Source organism: Labrus mixtus, chromosome 12 (genome assembly GCF_963584025.1).
Source record: "Labrus mixtus chromosome 12, fLabMix1.1, whole genome shotgun sequence".
In the NCBI taxonomy this organism is placed as follows: Eukaryota; Metazoa; Chordata; class Actinopteri; order Labriformes; family Labridae; genus Labrus; species Labrus mixtus.
Genome location: NC_083623.1, coordinates 9,678,580 through 9,698,822, shown reverse-complemented (window position 1 = coordinate 9,698,822; position 20,243 = coordinate 9,678,580). Strand labels below are relative to the sequence as shown.

At 39.6% G+C, this 20,243-nt stretch overlaps 2 protein-coding genes across 3 annotated transcripts in view; both read left to right on the top strand.

The window, feature by feature from the left end:
• ppp2r5a (protein phosphatase 2, regulatory subunit B', alpha isoform) overlaps positions 1–10,124 on the top strand; it is a 40,283-nt gene extending 30,159 nt beyond the window's left edge. Inside the window, exons 5-13 of one of the 2 annotated variants that reach the window (XM_061051864.1) lie at positions 470–600; positions 1,671–1,730; positions 3,079–3,187; positions 3,558–3,611; positions 3,810–3,860; positions 3,952–4,071; positions 4,787–4,914; positions 5,775–5,876; positions 7,890–10,124. In XM_061051864.1, the coding sequence (XP_060907847.1) occupies positions 470–600; positions 1,671–1,730; positions 3,079–3,187; positions 3,558–3,611; positions 3,810–3,860; positions 3,952–4,071; positions 4,787–4,914; positions 5,775–5,876; positions 7,890–8,178 (1,044 nt within the window). In that variant the 3' untranslated portion in view covers positions 8,179–10,124. Of the gene's footprint in view, positions 1–469; positions 601–1,670; positions 1,731–3,078; positions 3,189–3,557; positions 3,612–3,809; positions 3,861–3,951; positions 4,072–4,786; positions 4,915–5,774; positions 5,877–7,889 lie in introns of both variants that reach the window. The other variant, XM_061051865.1, reaches the window with a different exon arrangement.
• Positions 10,125–11,590: 1,466 nt separating this feature from the next.
• opn8c (opsin 8, group member c) lies at positions 11,591–20,021 on the top strand. The gene is made up of 4 exons (XM_061051866.1): positions 11,591–11,884; positions 16,744–17,037; positions 17,837–18,168; positions 19,337–20,021. The coding sequence occupies exons 1-4, from the start codon at positions 11,782–11,784 to the stop codon at positions 19,850–19,852; spliced, it is 1,245 nt and encodes a 414-aa protein (XP_060907849.1). The 5' UTR covers positions 11,591–11,781; the 3' UTR covers positions 19,853–20,021.
• The last annotated feature ends 222 nt before the right edge of the window (positions 20,022–20,243 follow it).

Genomic DNA, 20,243 nt, shown 5'->3' with positions numbered 1-20,243 from the left:
AGATGGTGCTGAAGAAGAAAATGAATTTCACAATAAGCAGTCCTGGCACCGGGCAGTATATCAGCATTAATATCAGGGAGTCCCTCAGGGTTTGGAAGTAAATTATTACTCAGCCTCAGGAAAAAGGTCCAGTGTGTCTCATAACAAGCCAGGATCTGTCTTCAGCAGAGAACATGATTGATTGATCTATTACATCATACATTCTCATGTAGTAATTATTCAGAGGCGAATATTTCAAGACCACTAATGAGATTTAACCAACAAAACCTTCCATATACAGTTATTTAAAGCAATACAAAGACAATGGCACACATCCCATTCAGTGAAATTGTCATGTGTAAAATCAGCTTTACTGTATGAATGAAGACCTGATGGGCAACAGTAATAGGAAACATATTAGCTGAAATCCATTTTCAAATAGTTGTGAAAGCCGAGGTAACCTTGTCTTGTTCTGTGTTCGTCCCTCCAGCTGCTGGAGCTGTTCGACAGCGAGGACCCGAGGGAGAGGGACTTCTTGAAGACCATCCTGCATCGCATTTATGGAAAGTTCCTGGGACTGAGGGCCTTCATCAGGAAGCAGATCAACAACATCTTCTTGCGGTGAGTGAAATGTTCATAAGGTAGCCTGCATCACAGTCTGTGTTTGTGAGTGCAGCTGATGGGTGGATGGATGGAAGATTGATGTACTTTATTGATCATCAGCGGTCCGTCTATCTTTACAGCTCAGCAAGTTGTGCAACGATTAATACAAACATGATCATACCTCCTGTGATAAAACATTTCAAAGGCTGCCATCTTGTTTCATTTCTAATGGATTTAATCGGCTTTAAAAGTCATGAATCTTTAGATACATCAGAAACACAAGCCATTGAGTTTAGCACATTTGATTCCTAAATTCTTCTGATTAGACCGGGACATTCAGGGCATGGCTGGTTGTCTGACTCACAGAAATGCCATTGCATAAAAACAAAAAAGACATTTAATTAATTGTAAACATGAAACTATTTCTCTTCTTTGTGGATTCATCCCATTTTGTGCATTAAAGGCTCCAAGCAATCTAAAATAAACATTTCAGAACATGCGATTTTTAAAATAGCCTCAAACCGATCATTTCTGACCACATAACATAGGGCGGAAAAGGCGACATGACTAGATTCAGCCATCAAATCCTGTGAACAGCAGTGAGTCTTTACGGTCTGGTTGCTGCGTGTCAAAAGGCTCTAGATGATTGAAACAGGGGGTACTCGATGTCATTTCCAACAGGCAAGGTGGCAAAACGGGTGCACCCACTTTGACCATCTGTCACTGTGAATAAAAATAGCGCCACAGTTGTCAGGCCCTGTCTGTACATACCATGGCTGCGCAGCTACATGTAAGTGGGTTACCAAACAGACGAGGTGAATGATGTACGGATCATTAAGTTACATAACAGGAAAGTGAAGCCTGCAGCTAAATATGTATGGTGTTTTTTTTCCCCCCCTGCTTTCATCACAACAACATGCAGGCAAACTGACCACATTCATTCATTCTAGGCCTATTTTATAAGATTTTATAAGATGAATGATATTTCGAAGTAGCAGCCTGAATCATTTGGTCTAATCGGTTTGACTGCTTTTAGAGTTGGAATGCTTCTCTGGCTTCATGTTTTTCATACTGTCTGTCTGTTCCAGGTTCATCTATGAAACTGAGCACTTCAATGGAGTTGCTGAGTTGCTAGAAATCCTTGGAAGGTGAGTACTAACATTTCATTGTCATATTGATACTCGTTTTCTGACATACATGATGATCATTATTTAACATTGTCTGGCTTTAAAAGGAATGTGTGTAAGCAAACTTCAACCTCATGTCACACATCACCATGATGCTAAACCGCTGACTTATATAAACACTGAATGTTGATGCTTGTGTGGATTTTACACGATCCTATTTGTATTGGCCAGTATACACCTGATATTGGATTATCAAAGTGAATTGGTGTGAGTACATTTAACCTTTATTCGGATAGGAAAGCTGTATTAGAGGCAGGAAATGTGGGGAGAGGGAGCGGGGGGGTGACATGCACCAAACAGTGTCAGGATCAGGAGTCGAACCTGCGACCAGTGTGCGGCAAGGACGGCAGCTTCTGTACATGGGACGCCTGCTCCACCAACTGAGCCAAACCAATGTGTCCATTTTTAGAAATGATGTCATCATAATAAAAGAGTGCACCCCTCTTTTTTAACAAGATCTCTTAGCATTGTCTGCAGACATCACAGCCGAGCAGACTTTGATATTGATCACTTATCGATACAGCCACATACGTGATCTATTGTCTGAGCCCAATAGTAACCTGGCCTTCATGTCAGTAATCTGGAAATATGTATCAGTATATGAGTCTCAAAAATCCCATAACCTCTGGATTTATGCTTTAGTGTTTTTCACCCACTGGTATGTTCATAATGTTAATTTATATATATATATATATATATATATATATATATAGCAATGTTCCCATTAGTTGTAGCAGGAACTTTCTTCGGCAGTATGTAAAATATGGAGCAATTTAAATGGGGTGTATTTTTCTTTGTATGCACACAAACTTGGCAAAAGAACTACCGGTAATCAGATTCTGGTAAAAACTTTAGAGTTTAAATATTTAGATACAGTTAAAGGTTAAGAGTTCTAGTTTCAGTTGCTGTTCATTAACAACAATTTGTTTAGTCTTTTCTCAGTGTGTGATAACGAAAATCAAAGATAGAATTGAAAAAAAGAATATAATCATCAGTATCACAAAAACCTGCTAATTCCTCTGTCATTGTGTTGCTGCAGACAGTCAAGGTTGTAGACAAGACTGTGGAGAGTGTTACCTGTGTGATGACGTGGAGGACTTGTGTTCTCTTGCAGTCTGAAACTAAAAGGCCCCTCAGGTCTTCTTCTCCTCCTTCCTTTCATCACTGCCATCCCAGTGAACTCTCTGTAATTCTCTTACCCTTCAGGAACAACTCCTCACATCCATGCCGTTCCCCAAGTATCAAGTGTGTGCTGCTGTTTTTTCTTTCTTTGTGTGCAGTAATGTACTGAACATTTTTCTGTGTACAGTATCATCAACGGGTTTGCGTTGCCTCTGAAGGCAGAGCACAAGCAGTTCCTCATGAAGGTGCTGATTCCGTTACACACAGCTAAAGCGCTGTCCCTTTTCCATGCACAGGTAGGAAAAGCTACCCTTAGTGTTCTATCAATATGTCATAACTCTTAATTTAGAGCTGCATCATTAAAAAAAGATTGAATGGGGGTCATAGTATGATTTATACAGCTTCTCTAAATTGGTATCTGCTGGAGTGTCAGTGAAATCTTTTTATTATAGCACCTCCTGGTGGCTTTGAAGTAGAAATGCATTGTAGAAGTATAATGTTTATACTTATTATATAACAAATGTAAATGATATTTCTTAAGGTTACCGCAGTGGGAATTGATTAGAATATATACATTGTTAACTCAAACACATGTTCATAAAGTGATGCTATACGTGTATGATGCTGCAGAACAGAGTGTACTTTCTTCCCCCCTTTTTTTTCCAGCTGGCCTACTGTGTGGTCCAGTTCTTGGAGAAGGATCCTACGCTCACTGAGCCGGTACTTTTTTTTATATCAGTCCTCCCACTCAAAGTACAAGGCCTCAGGCGCTAAATTAGTCTACACTGCAGAGAGATTTGTAGTGGGTGCTTCAACCACCCACTCAAACAGATAGCTGGAAAAAATGTGTCTTGTAGATATATTTTTTTAATTTATAGAGAGAAATTCTTACAAAATGTCTCTCATCTTTCCATGCAGGTGATCCGGGGGCTGCTGAAGTTTTGGCCTAAAACCTGCAGCCAGAAAGAGGTATTCTGCTCGTCTCTAAACACATTCACAAAGTCGTCCTCCACATCTTCATGATGATGCTTCATGTTTTCTTCACCTCTCCCTTCATTAGGTCATGTTCCTGGGAGAGATCGAGGAGATTCTGGACGTCATTGAGCCAACACAATTCAAGAAAATCCAGGAGCCGTTGTTCAAACAGATCTCCAGATGTGTGGCCAATCCACACTTTCAGGTACACGAGACACACGTACAACATATTGATACCTTTAAATCTTCCTCAAACATTAATGTGTACTTGCTTGATCAAACAGATATACATGTTTATACACTTGACTCAGAGTCCTTTAGTAAGTATTGATCATTTTAAATATTTAATATTTAAAAACCATAATGTGGTTATTAAGTCATCTGCATCTGGTGTATGAAACGATCAGGTGAACTGAGAAAGTGGTTATTGATGAAAAAACGTCTTTGAAGGATGAGTTGTACTTTTTAACAAATATTTTATACTGATAAAAATACCCCTATCTATGAACAGCTACTGTATAGAGGGTAAAAAAGTGTCTATCTAATGTTTGAATGCTGCCAACAAAATGTAAATAGTATGATTTAAGTGAAATGGAAGAAGCACATCTCTGGATATCAGTACGCATTCTAAAAGCAACACAAACGTCATCCTCCAAAATGATCACAACACATCTGAGCTTGTGTTACTTTTACGGTAAATCAGCCGCTCATTCAAGCTGACGCGTGAAATTGCTGTCACATTGAAGCAGCCATGTGCTTTTCTGAAATGGTTTTTCATGATTGAAGTGACTGTTATAGGAAATCAAAGAGGTCTTAATAATTTGCCCTCACAATGCAGCTCATTGACATGTATGGAGAGAACCTCTCTTTCTTTGTTTTTTAACCCCTGTCTTTCTGCTTCTTTGTGTGTGCACCTGCAGGTAGCAGAGCGAGCGCTGTATTTCTGGAATAATGAGTACATTCTCAGCCTCATCGAGGAGAACATCGACAAGGTCCTCCCCATCATGTTCGGTAGTCTGTACAGAATCTCCAAAGAGCACTGGAACCCGTAAGTTCTCCAGACTGAAACTTTAACTTTAACCACAACTTCTACTTTAAAAAAAAAAAAAAGTTAAGATTCCCTGAAAAATAGGGCAGGTTATGTCAGCACCCAAAACATAACCTGCTTAGTGGAGGTAAAAAATATATAACTAAGTTACTAAATAAGAGTCAGAAGTTTAACTTTATAATTAGATTAAGATAGTATCCAGTGCAGTGTAACTCTGGTGTAGTCATGCTTAAAGTCTTTTATGGATAAGCAGAGGTTTTGAGATGTATTTTTTAACATTAAAGGAAGAATGTGCAAATTTTTGATCCAGTAGATGTCGCCCTTGAGCACCAGCATTAAACCAAAACAAAGCAAAGCTCCTGAAGCCTCCGATCTCCTCCACACTTTGGTTAACTCATAGCTTCACGTTGCACATAAATTGACACAGAATGACACTTACGTGACATCCAAATAAGCAGTGAGTAGGCGATGTTATTCTTCTTTTCTCTAGTCCTTGACTAAAACAACTTCATATGCAAGGCCGTCCCGTCCATGTAAACATGATATAAACACGGCCATACAAAAATACAGCCAGCAGGACTCTCTTTTCACTCGTTGTCGACATGACTCAGAGAGACATTTACAGAGGATAGACTTGATTTCTGCTGCATTGATGTGTAAATTATTGCACATTCTTTCTTTAATAAAAAGAAAGTATAATTATAATATAACAGATTATTGTTTGTGATGTTTCTGTAGGTAATAGGGAATTGAAAAGTCTTGCTTACAGGGTGTTAATTAAAAAGTGCTAACCCCAAAAGACAAGGTGAATTTAGGTCAACTGTAAACTGTCTCTTCTTTGTTTCCCTGCTGTGTTGCAGGACAATAGTTGCTCTGGTCTACAACGTGCTGAAGACTCTGATGGAGATGAACTGCACGCTGTTTGATGAATTGACCTCCTCATATAAAGCCGACAGGCAGCGGTGAGCACCTTAGTTTGAATACTCTTTGAGCCAGGTGATGTAGTCAATCCTGTTTATGTACAATCCATCAAGAAATATGAACGTCTGCCTGAAAGAATCAATTGATGTAGCTTCTCTCAGACCAGCTCGTCAGGATCAAACTTACCGTTTTTTAGAAAGAAAGAGGTTGAACATTTTGTTCCTTCTTAAGACTAAAAGACACAAAGGCAGTAAAGAAAAAAAAGTAAATAACGATATAATAGAATAAATACTAGTGGGGGGGGGGGGGGGATCAACTTTTCAACGTCTAGTTATGCTGCTCTGTCTAACAGGATAATCATCTTTGATAACTTTGTTGATGTTGAAAAAATACCTCAATGTGTGTCAATGCAAAGATGGAAAAATAACAAATCAACATATATATATATATATATATATATATATATATACTAGAGCCTGACTGATTAATCAGCTGGCCTCTGTTGCAGATACTGTAGTATGGCCTATATTACTAGATTAATTCAATAGACAAATGTAATTTCATTTGAGTTTCATTTTAGTACACTAGCAGTTCACTTTCTGGCTGTCACCAGCAGAGTGTGCTATATATTACAACAAGCAGTATCACTCTGACCATCTTGTCTTCATTATAGATCTTTTCCACAAGTGTTTGATAACTGAATTTGAGGGATCAATGCAATAAATGTGTCTATCTATCAATCTCTACAGATCAAAGATAGATCTAAGAAAAAAGTATCGGCCAATTTATCGGTATCTGATTTTTTTTTTCTCTTTCTAATATCGGTATCGGCGCCAAAAATCCATATCTGTCAGGCCCTAATATATACACATACTTTAAGACTTAGCAAACCATTCAAATTGTATTGAGTAAAGTCCATTTGATTTCAAATTATGTGTAAAGCCGGCCTTCCTGAGGTCAAATAGTCATGTTATCACCTTGTCTCTTTTGTAGGTCCCCACATAACTCAGCTTCATTAAGTAAAACCCACTCCACATTTCTGAGCTAATCATGTAGTAGATTTACACCCCCTGAGGGTGACAACCAATATTCACTACCTGGAAGGTGGTGTTCGTTAGTTTCTTCTGTGTGTGTGTGTGTGTGTGTGTGTGTGTGTGTGTGTGTGTGTGTGTGTGTGTGTGTGTGTGTGTGTGTGTGTGTGTGTGTGTGTGTGTGTGTGTGTGTGTGTGTGTGTGTGTGTGTGTGTGTGTGTGTGTGTGTGTGTGTGTGTGTGTGTGTGTGTGTGTGTGTGTGTGTGTGTGTGTGTGTGTGTGTGTGTGTGTGTGTGTGTCAGTATTTGTCTGTTTAATGAGCACACAACTGATGCTCTTGCATTTCGCTGACATTTAAAGAAATCTAATTAGGGGTTAACAGGCAACAGAGACTCTTCAGAGAAAAAAAAGGCTTGAATACTTTGAAGGCACATCTTCACATATTCACACATTTTTCACACATTTATTTGGACTTTTGCGACCACCTCCTCATCACAGATAGTGTTGAAATAACAGTCGGGGTTGTGGGGGGAGGCGGCTAAAGGCAGTCATTGGTTGGTTAGCAAGATTTAAACATTATAATTAAAGCTCCCGTGAGGAACATTCTGTTGGTGTTGATTTGAACAAAGCACTCCCTCTCATCTCTGTGCTGATTCTGTCCTCCTCATGTGTAAGTAGTTAATTAAAAGTAGTAATAAACGTTAATAAAGGCAGACACCATCACCTACCCGGCAGCAGAGTTTAAAGTCTAAGATTCAAAGTTTAATTTCCCACAACTAGATTAATTCGTTAGGCATTTTTACGATATTGCTGTAATTTTTCTCCCCCTGTGAGTTGGGTCTTCAGGTCTGAATATGTGCCTCTCTCAGTTCATGCCATGTTCATTTTTATAGACCTGGATAAGCAAGGCTGCCGCTTGTATTTTTAAATCAGAGCAGCATTTGTGTAACACAGTTTTATTGTTGAGTGTTCTTTATTATAAAAACCAGAACACAGGTCTTACAGTGGCTGTTATCTTTCCAGGGAGAAGAAGAAGGAGCAGGAGAGGGACGAGCTGTGGAAGAAGCTGGAGGAGTTGAGACTTAGCAACAGCAGTCTTGTCCAAAACAACAGTCACAAACTCCTTAGTGTCCGGAACAACAACAATAACAACAACAACAACAGCAGCAGCAGCAGCAGCAGTAATAACGATAATGACAACCAGGACAAGAGTGTCGATGCTGCTGCCATCGCCGCGGATGACAAAGATCCCGATGTCAAAGATCCAGAGTTCAGTGTGGAGGCCAGTGAGAGCGACACCTGTGCCAAATGACAGCGGACACCACTTTTTATTCCCTTTAGGTGTTCACACCTGGTTCAGGACTGCCAGACGACGTTTGATGGAGACAGAAAAACACAAATTACACCTCAGCAGTATATTAAATCTACTTAGAGTGACTTAGGATGCCAGCGTTTCTTTGGCAGAAAAAAAAAATCTATATTTCAACTTAAGACTATTTTTGGATGTTACAGTGTGGCTGCAGTATAATGTTTATTTGTCTGATCAAAGATGTATCCTTTCACATTTAGTTTCTTAACTGAAAATGATTTTGTTTGGCTATATTCATTGTAATATACATGGGAGGGGAGCAAACAATGACTTGAATTTAATGTTTCTGATCGTGCTGCACTTAGACAAGCTGAATCGCTATTTAAAGATGTCTATTTTTTAATGTGCTTTTCCTTGTTGCTGCCAACATTTGTGCGAACCTTAAAAAAGAAAGGGAACCGCAGAGTTTGGGAGTATTTGGGGCAGATGGGACCAGATCCATTTTGACATTTAGTGTCCATTATTGTGTAGATTAAGGGCTGTTTACTGGAGCAGAAGCAGATAGAGGATGGGAGGTGCATGGCCAAATACAGATAAAAACCTAAAGAATAATCACAATATGGATTTTCATCTTTGTCAGTGGTTCTAGTTGGGACTTGAGTTAAAAACTACACACAATAAGAATAAATGTCCCACTATTTTCATGTTTCAGGTGTCGATGAATATTTTGTCATCTGAGTGATCTGATAATTGTCCCATAACACCTGAATTTATGAAATGATTTACACTAAAGTATTGAGAACACAGCTTCTTCAAGACTCAAACATTTTTCAGCCTGAGCAGAAGTAAAGAAATGGTTGGACATTTTTGGGAAACAGGCTCGTTGGTGTTTTTTTGCTGAGATGTCACGAAAAGATCGATATCAGTCATGGGTCTGTTGGATCAAATATGAAGCTACAGTCAGCAGCTGGTTAGCTTAGCATAAAGACTAAAAAACCCAAATGTCTTTGTTTATGCTACGCTAAGCTAACTGGCTGTAGCTTCATGTTTATCCTACAGATGACAGGAGAGGTATCAATCTTCTCGTCTGACCCTCACAAAGAAAGCTTATGTAGAGAATTTCCCAGAATGTTGAACCCTTTTTCTTTCTTTTTTTTTAAGAAGTGGTATAAAGAAAAGAAACCTGAGAAGACCTACTACCTAGTACTGTATTTTTCCAGAGTATTGAGGAGGTAAATATTTTTGAATGTTGTATTTTCCAGATGGATCACGGTTGAATACAGGATGCGCTTAAGTGTATATTTGTCGAGTGCGTTCATGTGTATTGTATATTGTTAGTTTGGAAGCTTCTTAAAGGGAAACGCCACTCAAAATTCAGATTTCATGTACAGATGATTGTTTCTGTGGTCTATGAGAGTGCAGTCAGTGCTTAGGAACAGAAATGTTTCTCTGTCAAAGCTGGAAAGTAAACACACTTTTTCTTACCACTTCTTCAGTGTACAGCACACGAGAGGTTTGATTTTGTCACCAAGTAGTCATTTCAGAATAATTGATGCTTAACATCAGAAAACACCACAGGATTTCTTTTTTTTTTGAACAAGTCATCTTAGCCATCATGCCTGCATCTCCAGACTTTATAATAACCTCACTTTCGCTTTACTTCCAGTTTGTGACATTTGATAAATGTAATGTGACTGCCACAGATCATAGGAACCCATGTTTAAAATTGAGATGTGTTCCCTCTGAACGTGAGTGTCTGCTCTGTTAAGGTTTGAGTTCATATTTTTAGGTCTAGTCTCTTCTGATGCCTTTTTCTGTCTGTACAGCATTCCAACCTCTGTGACGTTGAAATAAATTGCGCGGGGGATCCTGTTTTATAATCGCAGATCTTATATAGGTTTCACCATCAAATAAAGTCGACTTTATCTTTCTACTCAAAGCATAACAAACAGTGTCAGTGTTCTTCACTAGTGTGCTGAGTTGTAGTACAGCACAGTGGTCAATAGATGGTGTGTAGATATACTGTATGTTTATATGGATGAGCATAAAATCACATAACTATGTAATACCATAGAAGGCTGGTTGAGATGTAGACTTTTTCTGCAAGAGACACCCGAGTAAAAAATACATAAATGAGCCAATAACAAAAACTTTATTCTATGAACATTTCCAAAGGTAATAGCTTCAATTAAAATGCGTATTTCCTGTGAAATTCAGCCCATTTCTATAATTTGAAGTCAGCCAAAGAAGTAGTCAGATTTTAGTAAATTAACAAAACAGAGCTGTAAAGAAATACCCCATTACAGTTTCAAGTCCTGCATTCATAAAAACATGATGTTAAACATCATTTAGATGCACCCAACATGGGGTCGTTCAAACTGTTGCTGCAGCAGCATTTTTACAGTGGGGTACAAAGAGCCTCTAAGAGTGCTTCACATTCAGTAACTGTTGGTATCTTTACTCCTGTGGGTTCCAGTAGCCCTTTCAGCATCTTAGAGAGATGAAACTTCAAACATGAAACGATCATTTTTATGTCATTGTGATTACATTTTTAGTTACAAAGAAGTCTTAGCTGGGAAAGTAATGTAATGAATTTAGATCAGGATTAGCTCAATTCAACCTGGCCAACCTGCAACCCTTAAAATACAGCAAGAGAGTAGAACTGTATAATACACACTAACACACTACAACCAATGCACAGCACACTAAGGTGAGGCCTCTCTTCTTTCTCCCAGCCCGGCCACTCATTCTTTAAAACAAACGTGGCGCTCCCTAACTGCCCACACAGGAGAGAGTCTTCAGCTCAAAAGTTCAGTAGTTCTCAGATCTGCTGGATCTCTCCCCCACGAGTGTCCACAGGTAGTTAATGACCCCCCCCCCCACACACACACACACACACACACACATTGTCTCACTACACTATCTAGCAACCAAACCAGTCAAATTCTGAGGAGTAAAAATATATTTCAATACTTTTTTCTCTGACAGACTATTTGATAATGTAGAAGTAAAAAGTAGCAACACATTAGATGAAAACAAAATGCGACATAGTCTAGTGATAGCACGTGAGCCTTAAAGGTAGGGGAGAAACGATAAGATGGTAAAAAAAAAAAAAAAAAAAAGGCTACATCAGCTATAATTTAGTGTTACTGACTGCCCCCTTTTTTTTTTTGTATAGCCTACCCCTTTCCTTTGTTTGATAAGATGAGGGGGGTGTGAATGACATGCACTAAGTGGTTGTTGGGAGTCGATCAAGCGACCAGATCGATGAGCCCTGACAGACTCTGGAAATGGAGCGCCTCAAATCTCCTTTTTTAATAACGCAAACAGCATTCTGTGTCAAATCTCCACTCGTCGCGTCTTCTTCCCGGGGAGCTGTATTGACACCTTAACATCAATGAGCATAGGACTTTAAGCTTCAGTTGTCACGGACACCTCGGTGCTTCTCCAGCGTCACGTGCCATCTTGCTTTAAGTTACCATGGTGACACACCCATCAGTATAAAAGTAAGCCCCCGACTGCATAACTCTCTCTAGCAGAAAAAAAAAAAAAAAAAAAAAACTCCGGATTTTATCCCCACAACACCATCAGAAACAGCTCCAACCAATGCCTCTGGACTCCTCGGATTTCAACTGGACCGTCTCTGCCTTCACCTCTAAACTGACCCCCGCTGCTGACATATGTGTGGGGCTCACCATCCTCTCCATCGGTACGTGCTTTTTCTTTTAAAACCTGCTCTGAGTAGACTACATATCTGTGGCAACAAAACGTTTTTGTAAAGACTTATTGACAAGCCGGTGCACTCAGGTGAAACGACGTGGCACAAGTTTGAAAACAAGTTTGTATGCTTAAAATAGCCTCAATAAAGTTACAGCAATGCTGATATAAAAATGGGCTATAGGCTATTTTTAGAACAATATCCAAATTGTTCTCATAAGCAATTATGCCTGTATAAATATCTGCTACATAGGAAAGTAGAAATTGGGGATATACTCTAACCTGCACGTTTCCTTAAATTCAGGCTGCACATTACTCAATAGCTAAATGTGTTTAATTTAATTTATTTATACATGTTTGAATCTGCACTTTGAATTTGATGTGCTTAAAAAATGAATATGCTTAGTGTGGGATTTTATTTTTTTTTTTTTAAAGATCAAGTTGCCTGCAGACACCCCTCATGCATTATGGCTTTTCCTTTAAATCAATTAAAAGTAGGTCAAACTTTTATTACATTATATATACTGTATATCTATAACCTATTCCTATTGAAAATCGGCAAAGAAAGTTGCTGATTGAGCCACAGTGTAGTGTAGTTCGACACTTTCGTAACATCAACAAAAGAGCAGAAAAGACATGCAGGCAAGTTTCATAACGTGCACAGAGATCATAGAACAAGTGTTCATTAATGTCCATTATGTGACATTATGTGGGTAATAAGGCATACACACCATTTACACATCAGTATGAGTAATCATCAGACTAATGAGGTAAGTGTTTCCTGTGTACCTAACATCTGCCTGATGTCTGTATGCCTGAGAGATGTTAATTTTACACTGGCGACAATCATCACTGTAGCTAGTACAGTACAGTAATTGTTTTTGATTTTTTGCGCCGACATCAGAAGATGTTCTGGTGAGAAATCTTTGACAAACACATTAGTCATGATGGAGTTTTTTAATTATCCTATTACCTTTAGAGAACATTCTGTATGTTTGTAACTGTTTCCATCCATCTATTGTTGAATGCAGGACAGTGGTGTAGTGGTCCCTAAGAAAAGTGGGTATACTCTTCATTTTGTGCAGCAGAGGATAAACAGCCTCTGATATGAACAGTGTCATGTAAGAGTACTCCTACATATTTAGTTCATACTAGACAATTAGAGACATAGTAGGGAGGGTCATCCCTTCACCATCTGGAAAAAAAATTGCAGCATACTTGAATATATAGTCAATCAACCAATAAATCAGAGGAGATTTAGAAGTGGGTATACCCATGGTGACTGAAAAATAAGTTGCTATAATCTGTAAACCTGCGTATACCCTGCACTACACCACTGTTGTAGGATGCAATTTTTTAAAAGTGGATTAAATGATTACTCAATAAATCATTGATTTGATAGGCCATGTTGGTGTCAGCTAAAGAGGAAAAATAGCAGCAGGTTAAGATTTGCAGAGCATTAAGAAATGACACTGTAATCGTCCTCCCGTTCTCATGAAACAACTAAAAGCACCACATTTTATGTATCACTATTCTCAATGTTTTAATGATTTCTACGAGCTGCTTCTGAAATGCTTTAAGGGAACCTGACTGGTGTGTTATTACCACCGACTGTTTATTACCGTGGACCAACTTTTAAAAAACAAATAGTTTGAATCAAACAATAGAGGATGGAAACGATTAAACGATTCTTTATTCTGACGGTCTCTACTGTCAACAAAAGCCACAAACCATCCATCCTATACGAACACATTGTCTTTGTAGAAAAAAAACGAGTGTCTTCTGAGTCCCCCAATCTGTCTCTTTTCTATTCTTTATTTTAGTTTCCTCTACAATGTGGGGGAGAAAAAAATGTGTACAAAGGATTATTTAAAAACCTATCAGGAAATGACTCAGAATAGAAAAAGTTCAACCATAATGAATGAAAGAAATTCAACATCACAAGGTCCTTGGTTGGCACAGCCACTAAACTCACTTGGTCCAGAGTTTAACAAAAACCTCTTTCTGTAGTTGCAAACAAAAAGTGATCCTTTCCATAACATAACTATCAGCATTATTAATCAATCAATCAAATCAATCAATTTTTATTTGTATAGCGTCAACTCATAACAAGTGTTATCTCGAGACACTTTACAAAAAGCAGGTAAAAGACCTTACTCTTTGTCTGTTAACATTACAAAAAGCAGGTAAAAGACCTTACTCTTTGTCTGTTAATATTACAAAAAGCAGGTAAAAGACCTTACTTAATGCTATTAATCCATTCCTGTGACTCATAATGGATTTTATAAAAGCAGAGAACAGAAGGCCAAGTGTAAGTGCCTCTCGTCTGATGATGTCTTATTTCCTAGAAATAAGGTTGAAAATGACAGGAGCACGTCCATGTAAAAATGTTTTTTTTTTAGTGATTTATGAAACTTTTACAAGAAGGGATTAATCAAGAAAATGTGCCAGTGGTTGGCTTCCTGAAATCCACATTCCCTCCAACAAAATTCAAAAGACGAATCCCTGCCATACTTGAGAGTTTGTGCACGTATCGAAAGATTAGCCTCTTTCTCATTATTCTATAGATTTTTTTTTTTTTTCACAAGACCCTTATAGAGTTTAGAGTTAACCTTATTCCAATCATTTTGTGAGGCACCGATACATGAAGTCAGTATTGGATCCTCAGGGTATCTGTTTTATGTCTTGAATTATGGTCAAAATAATTCTGTACCTGAAGGTATCTGTAAAAAAAATCAGATTTTTCAAGACCATATTATCTCTTCAAATAGCCTACTCATAGTACGGATATTTTTCTGTTCTAACGTTAATAGTCCCTTTGTCATCCATGATTTCAATTCATAATCCATGTTGTGAGCTTTAAAATGGAGTGATTTGTATTTCATCATGTCGTTTTCTTTCTTCTCTTATTGTCCTCCAGGTTTTTAATTGGGCTTTGATTAAAGTATTTTTTACGGCAGTCCTTCCGGAGCCAACACTGCATGAAGTGGAGGGTTATTCATGCTGGAGAGTTCGATGTCTTTCCGCCTTGAAATGTTGGCGTACAAATATTAATTAAGGGTTTGATCTGTTTTCAACAACTGTACAGCGATCAATTTTATCTTCTGTGGACTCTTGGGCAGTGAACATACATATGAAATAAATTGTGTTTAATGGTTGTGTTTGTAAACTTTAGTTTAGCCACACACATTGGTGTTCAAGCTCCCCTCACTTGACTCCTCGTACTCTGTTGACATTCTCTGCAGAGAAAACCAGAGACATAAAGAAGCTCTGAACTGGTCGAGCCTCAGGACCCACCAACTACTCCTTCATGACAAACAGTGATCCAAATCTCTCATATTTTTCAATCAGATTGATTTAGAGAGAGATTGTGCAGGTTGGACCTCAGACGGTACAAAGCATGACAGATCAAAGAAAACAAACTTGTTAAAAACAGCACTTCAAATACTTTTTGACAGTATTTTTATTCCAGGCACATATTTGCGACCCACTGAAAATTGCTCCGCGACCCACTTTTTGGGTCCCGACCCACCAGTTGAGAACCACTGTGTTAGGTATTTATATTTAGGTTACCTCTTCTGTTTTACATGAAACCTTAGAAGCACAAGTGATTGAACACTTCACTCATTTTTCCATACGTGGATCAAAAATGACCATGCCGTGCCATGATGTGTTCCATATCAGAGGATAAAAGAGGAAACGTTTTCCCTCTCTCTCTCTCCCTCCCTCTCTCTCTCGCTCTCTCTCTCTCTCTCCCTCCCTCTCTCTCTTTCGCTCTCTCTCTCTCTCTCTCCCTCTCTCTCTCTCTCCCTCTCTCTCTCTCTCTCGCGCTCTCTCTCTCTCCCTCTCTCCCTCTCTCTCTCCCTCTCTCTCTCTCTCGCGCTCTCTCTCTCTCCCTCTCTCTCTCTCTCCCTCCCTCTCTCTCTCCCTCTCTCTCTCTCTCGCGCTCTCTCTCTCTCCCTCCCCCTCCCTCTCTCTCTCGCTCTCTCTCTCTCTCTCTTCTGGCTCCTGGGGGACAAGTCTGTCTCTTTAGCTGGTAAATGCTCCACCAGCTAGTTGTCCCTTGGTGTTTGTTTAGTGACAGCTAGTGCCAGGTGTATTTATGATGATAATAATTGACAGAAAACAGCTGCTCGGTGCAGCTTGTTCAGGCTCCACCAGGCAGCAAGTCCACAAGTCCATGAGAACTGAAAAGAACCAAAATAAGTTAAAAAGCCGTACAACCAAAAACAGCAAGCGCAAAGAGGCTGAAACACAGCACAGGTTTAGGGATGCTTCAAAGTCAAGAGATAATTCCCTGTAGGTTCATCACTAGTCACAATCTCGTGTTGGCAGCCCTTTTGATCAGACACCATGCTTAGGGTGATTAGCCTAGGTGGCATTAAGAAAATCATACTGCTCTGTTCCAGTTTGGAATTGATCTGCAACTGAAAACACAATAAACAGTGAAAATCCAGAGTAGATGTTAGAAATCCACCATTTCTTCGCTAAAATGACTGTTAACTAGGAATCTACGGCCCTTTTTTTGTGCATTGTTCATAGCATACTTAGATTAGCTCTGTTAATGGTCGCTCATGATTTATGAAAAGTTGCTTGTTAATGTATCATATACCATGTTCTTAAGTTATGGAAGGCATTCAGCTCATTTTCAGGTAATGGTAGTATTAGGTAGGAGGTTGCTGAATACTTAGCTGTTGCCTGAAGGTAGGTCAAAGGTCATCAGATATGTTGTTGTTACTCAAATTATTGCTCACATTTTTTTCCGGGTTGTAACATTGTCTCCGCATTTTACTGAGTCAATCAAAATACATTCTTTTTATTTTTCCTTTTCCTCTCTGTCCCTCTTTCTAGTTCTGCTCTCTGTTCTGGGAAATGGCCTGGTTCTGGTTATCTGCTACCGCAGGAGGAAAAAGATGGCGGGCTCAGAGCTGCTGTGCGTCAACCTGGCCGTGGTGGACTTCCTCTGCTGCATCTGTTTCTACCCGCTCTCCATCCTCTCCTCCTTCCATCACGCGTGGCTCGGAGACAACATCACGTGCGTTTACTACGGCCTCGGCTGCTTCATCTTCGGTCTGTGCGGCATATTCACCATCACTGCAATCAGCATCATTCGATACCTGAAGACTTGCTACAGCTTGGTTTATGGTGGGGGCTCAGAACTTTCTTGAAGAGATAATTTGAAATGGTCTTCAACAAAAGCTGATAGGAAAGCATGATGTCATGGAAAGCTTTAACGGCTGCTGAGTGACAACCATTATTATATCTGCTCAGTAAGATGGGTAAAGGCAGTTTTTTTTTTTTGCTGTATCTGTTCAATAAAATAAACTATCTTTGTCTTTAACTGTATTCATACTACAGTCCTGAGGTGGACATTTTTAGTTGATGGGTTAGGGTCACATTAAGATGTTTGAAATACATACAGATGTGTTTGAAGCGAGTTAATAGGTGCCTCACATCCCTGCCTGTGCTTAAAAAGGACAATTTGCACATGACAATAGTTGTATCAGTTCGGCTCCCAGGCAGTAAAGGTTGCAGCATGTTGCTATATACAAGATGATCCTTGTCTAGTCATGGGCAAAAACATTTTGTCACACATCTTCTGTAAAAAAAAAAAAAAACAACCCAAAACCCCAAAAAACCTAAATGCGATATTAACACTTGTTTTAATTCAAACAAGGACATATGTACAGTTTATATTTAGGTGACTGTGTAGATAACATTTTTTATTTCCTTCATTTCCAGTAGGTATGTTCATCTACGCGAGCAAAAGACTCGTCGTTTCCAAATTTGTGTACAGAAAATTGGCATTGTGTGTCAAACTTTTGATAGTAGAGTAAGTCAGCAAACATTTCGCACTATTCCTTTGAGTTTGAAGGCAGTCAAGACAATGATTGTGAAAGTAAACAGTATTTTACTCAACACTAACACTGGTTTCTCATTACAGCTAAGTGGCTGGAGGGAACAAACCTCCGCATAGCATGCTGTACCATTTGGCTCGTGGCTACAGTGTGGTCTAGCTTCCCTCTGTTTGGCTGGGGTGAGTACGTCCCAGAGCCTTACGGACTGTCCTGCACCGTCGCCTGGAAAGGTTATCACACCTCAGCCAAGGATGCCTTCTATGTCATCTGCTCCTTCGTCTGCTTCACACTGGTTCCCATCCTCATGATCGTGGTGTCCCAGAGTCTGATCCTCTTCAAGGTGTCCCGCTTTTCCGACTTGCTGTCTGCAAAAGGCATCCGCAACAATCTGCGGCATAAAGAAAAAAAACTCTCGATGGTGAGTGAACCAAAGTGTAATTGATAAGACGGGTCCTTGGACTACTCCTTGGCAGGGAGCTGTGACTTTCCAAAAAATCTTTATATTAGGCAACACACCTGAGGAGTTGACCTAAACTGTACTGCCCTGAAACTGGATCGCTTTTTCTCTGATTCCATGAACTTGGTTTGTTTCAGACATAAAAGATCAATCTTTCAGGACCCCTTCTTTTAAGGACTATTTCTTTGACCTCTGCAATGACTTCCTGAAGTGTTCAATGTTAATACATAAAGATGAGGACTTGACTTCTATTTTATATTAGAATCCAAAAACATCCAAAATGTTTTAGACTTATCCTGTATACAAAAAAGTCTCAGGTTTCTACCTGCTGAAATCCCGGTATGAAAAACCCTTGTGTTTCTCAATGTAGTATAGGACGTGTTTGCTTACACCTTTATTAGCTTCATCTGTCACTGTCCTCTTCTGTCTCTTAGCCTCAGCGTTTGCTTTTAACAGTACTGAGAAGGCCTGACTGGTTTATTTCAAGCTGAAGCATTGTGTGTGAACGAGAGAACCACGGCCCTAATCACATTTTGTTCCGTGCACCCTCTCCCCCTTCCTTGGTACATTGACGCAGCAGAGAGTGTGCATTAAATTAAATTAATAGCCTCAAGGGAACATGAACTGCAGGCTTTTGTGCTTCTGCACTGGTTTCATTAGGTTGCTGCTTAGTTTAAATATTCATTTATTGTTATTATTTATTTAGTGGCAAATAAGGCAGGATAGGCGCTGAACTTTGATTTCTGAACTATGATATGTTTTTGAACTAGTATTTTAAGAAACCTGGTGTAATTTATCTTTTTGGGAGTTTTTTCTGACACGACTAATATTCAATGTTTTATGTGTAATGTGAATGATCAAGTTAATCTTGATCTTGGCCATGTCATTTAAAGTCATTTGAATGTATGAAAGATGGTGTGATTATTCAATTTAATAAAAGACATTTCTTTCCAGGAAAAAAATAGCCTTGACTATTGCCAGTGTATTTCTAGTCAGGAAGGTTTCCAAGGAAACATGCTTAATATGTACATATGTCACATATGGCAAATTATTCAAAATGTCTTCTTTTTTTCACCACAGAACTGTTCCAGTGTAGTAACCGTGTGTAATCTGTCACTTTCTCTTGCAGATGTTTTTCTGCATCAGTCTTGGCTTTGTGATTGCCTGGGCTCCGTACGCTGTTGTCTCCTTCCTTTTCATTTTCCACAAGGATGGTAGGTACATGGCTCCCATGGGCTTCGTGTTCCCTGCCCTCTTTGCCAAAAGCTCACACATCTACAACCCCTTCATCTACTTCTACTTCAACAAGACTTTCAAGCAGGAGCTCCGCTGCCTGCTCCTATCTTTGTGGCCCAAGCTTGGAGGAAATCGAGTGGGTGCCCATGCCATATCAGTCCAACAAGCCCCTTATCCCATCCACATTCAGCTCCAGGAGAGACTCTGCACCAAAAAGGCCAGCTTTGCTTTGTCTAAGGACAAACCTCACAGTAAGAGTAGAGCCAAGAGCAGTGGCAGAGCTTCGAACACCAGTAGCCACCATTTCAGAGACAGGCAGGTGTACGCATGCTGGGGCTCCTCGTCCAAGAACATTTCCAACTTATTGGAGAATAAACCTGCCAAAGGCTCTCTTCCTATCTCTTTATGAACTTGTCTATTTCTGTTTACACAAGAATCACAAGTTCTGTGGCAGAGACACTCATCCATGCTTTCATCACTTCAAGTCTGGATTAGATGGCAATGGAGTCCTGTCCATGGTACCCAGCAAAGACCTGGACAGGCTCCGGTATGCGAGAACTCAGCTGTCAGGGTCTCTCACACCAAGCCCCAGCACATCAACCCATCCATCATCCACCTTCACTGTGCTCCCAGTCATCTTCCTCCTCGCCTACAAATCACCACATGCCCTTGCCCCTCAGTACCTTTAAGACCTCCTCCCCCTCTACACTGTGTCCAGGAACCTCCGGTCTTCGGAAAATGGTCTGCACTCCACTCCCCATACCAGCCTGTGGACTGACAGGGGCAGAGCCTTCAGTGTG

Bases quoted from the DNA above. Each gene is read 5' to 3' on its own strand.
- opn8c (XM_061051866.1), top strand. From the start codon at position 11,782: ATGCCTCTGGACTCCTCGGATTTCAACTGGACCGTCTCTGCCTTCACC. The intron at 17,038-17,836 runs GTGGGGGCTCAG...TTCTCATTACAG, and splicing joins TTGCTACAGCTTGGTTTATG to CTAAGTGGCTGGAGGGAACA. The intron at 18,169-19,336 runs GTGAGTGAACCA...TTTCTCTTGCAG, and splicing joins AAGAAAAAAAACTCTCGATG to ATGTTTTTCTGCATCAGTCT.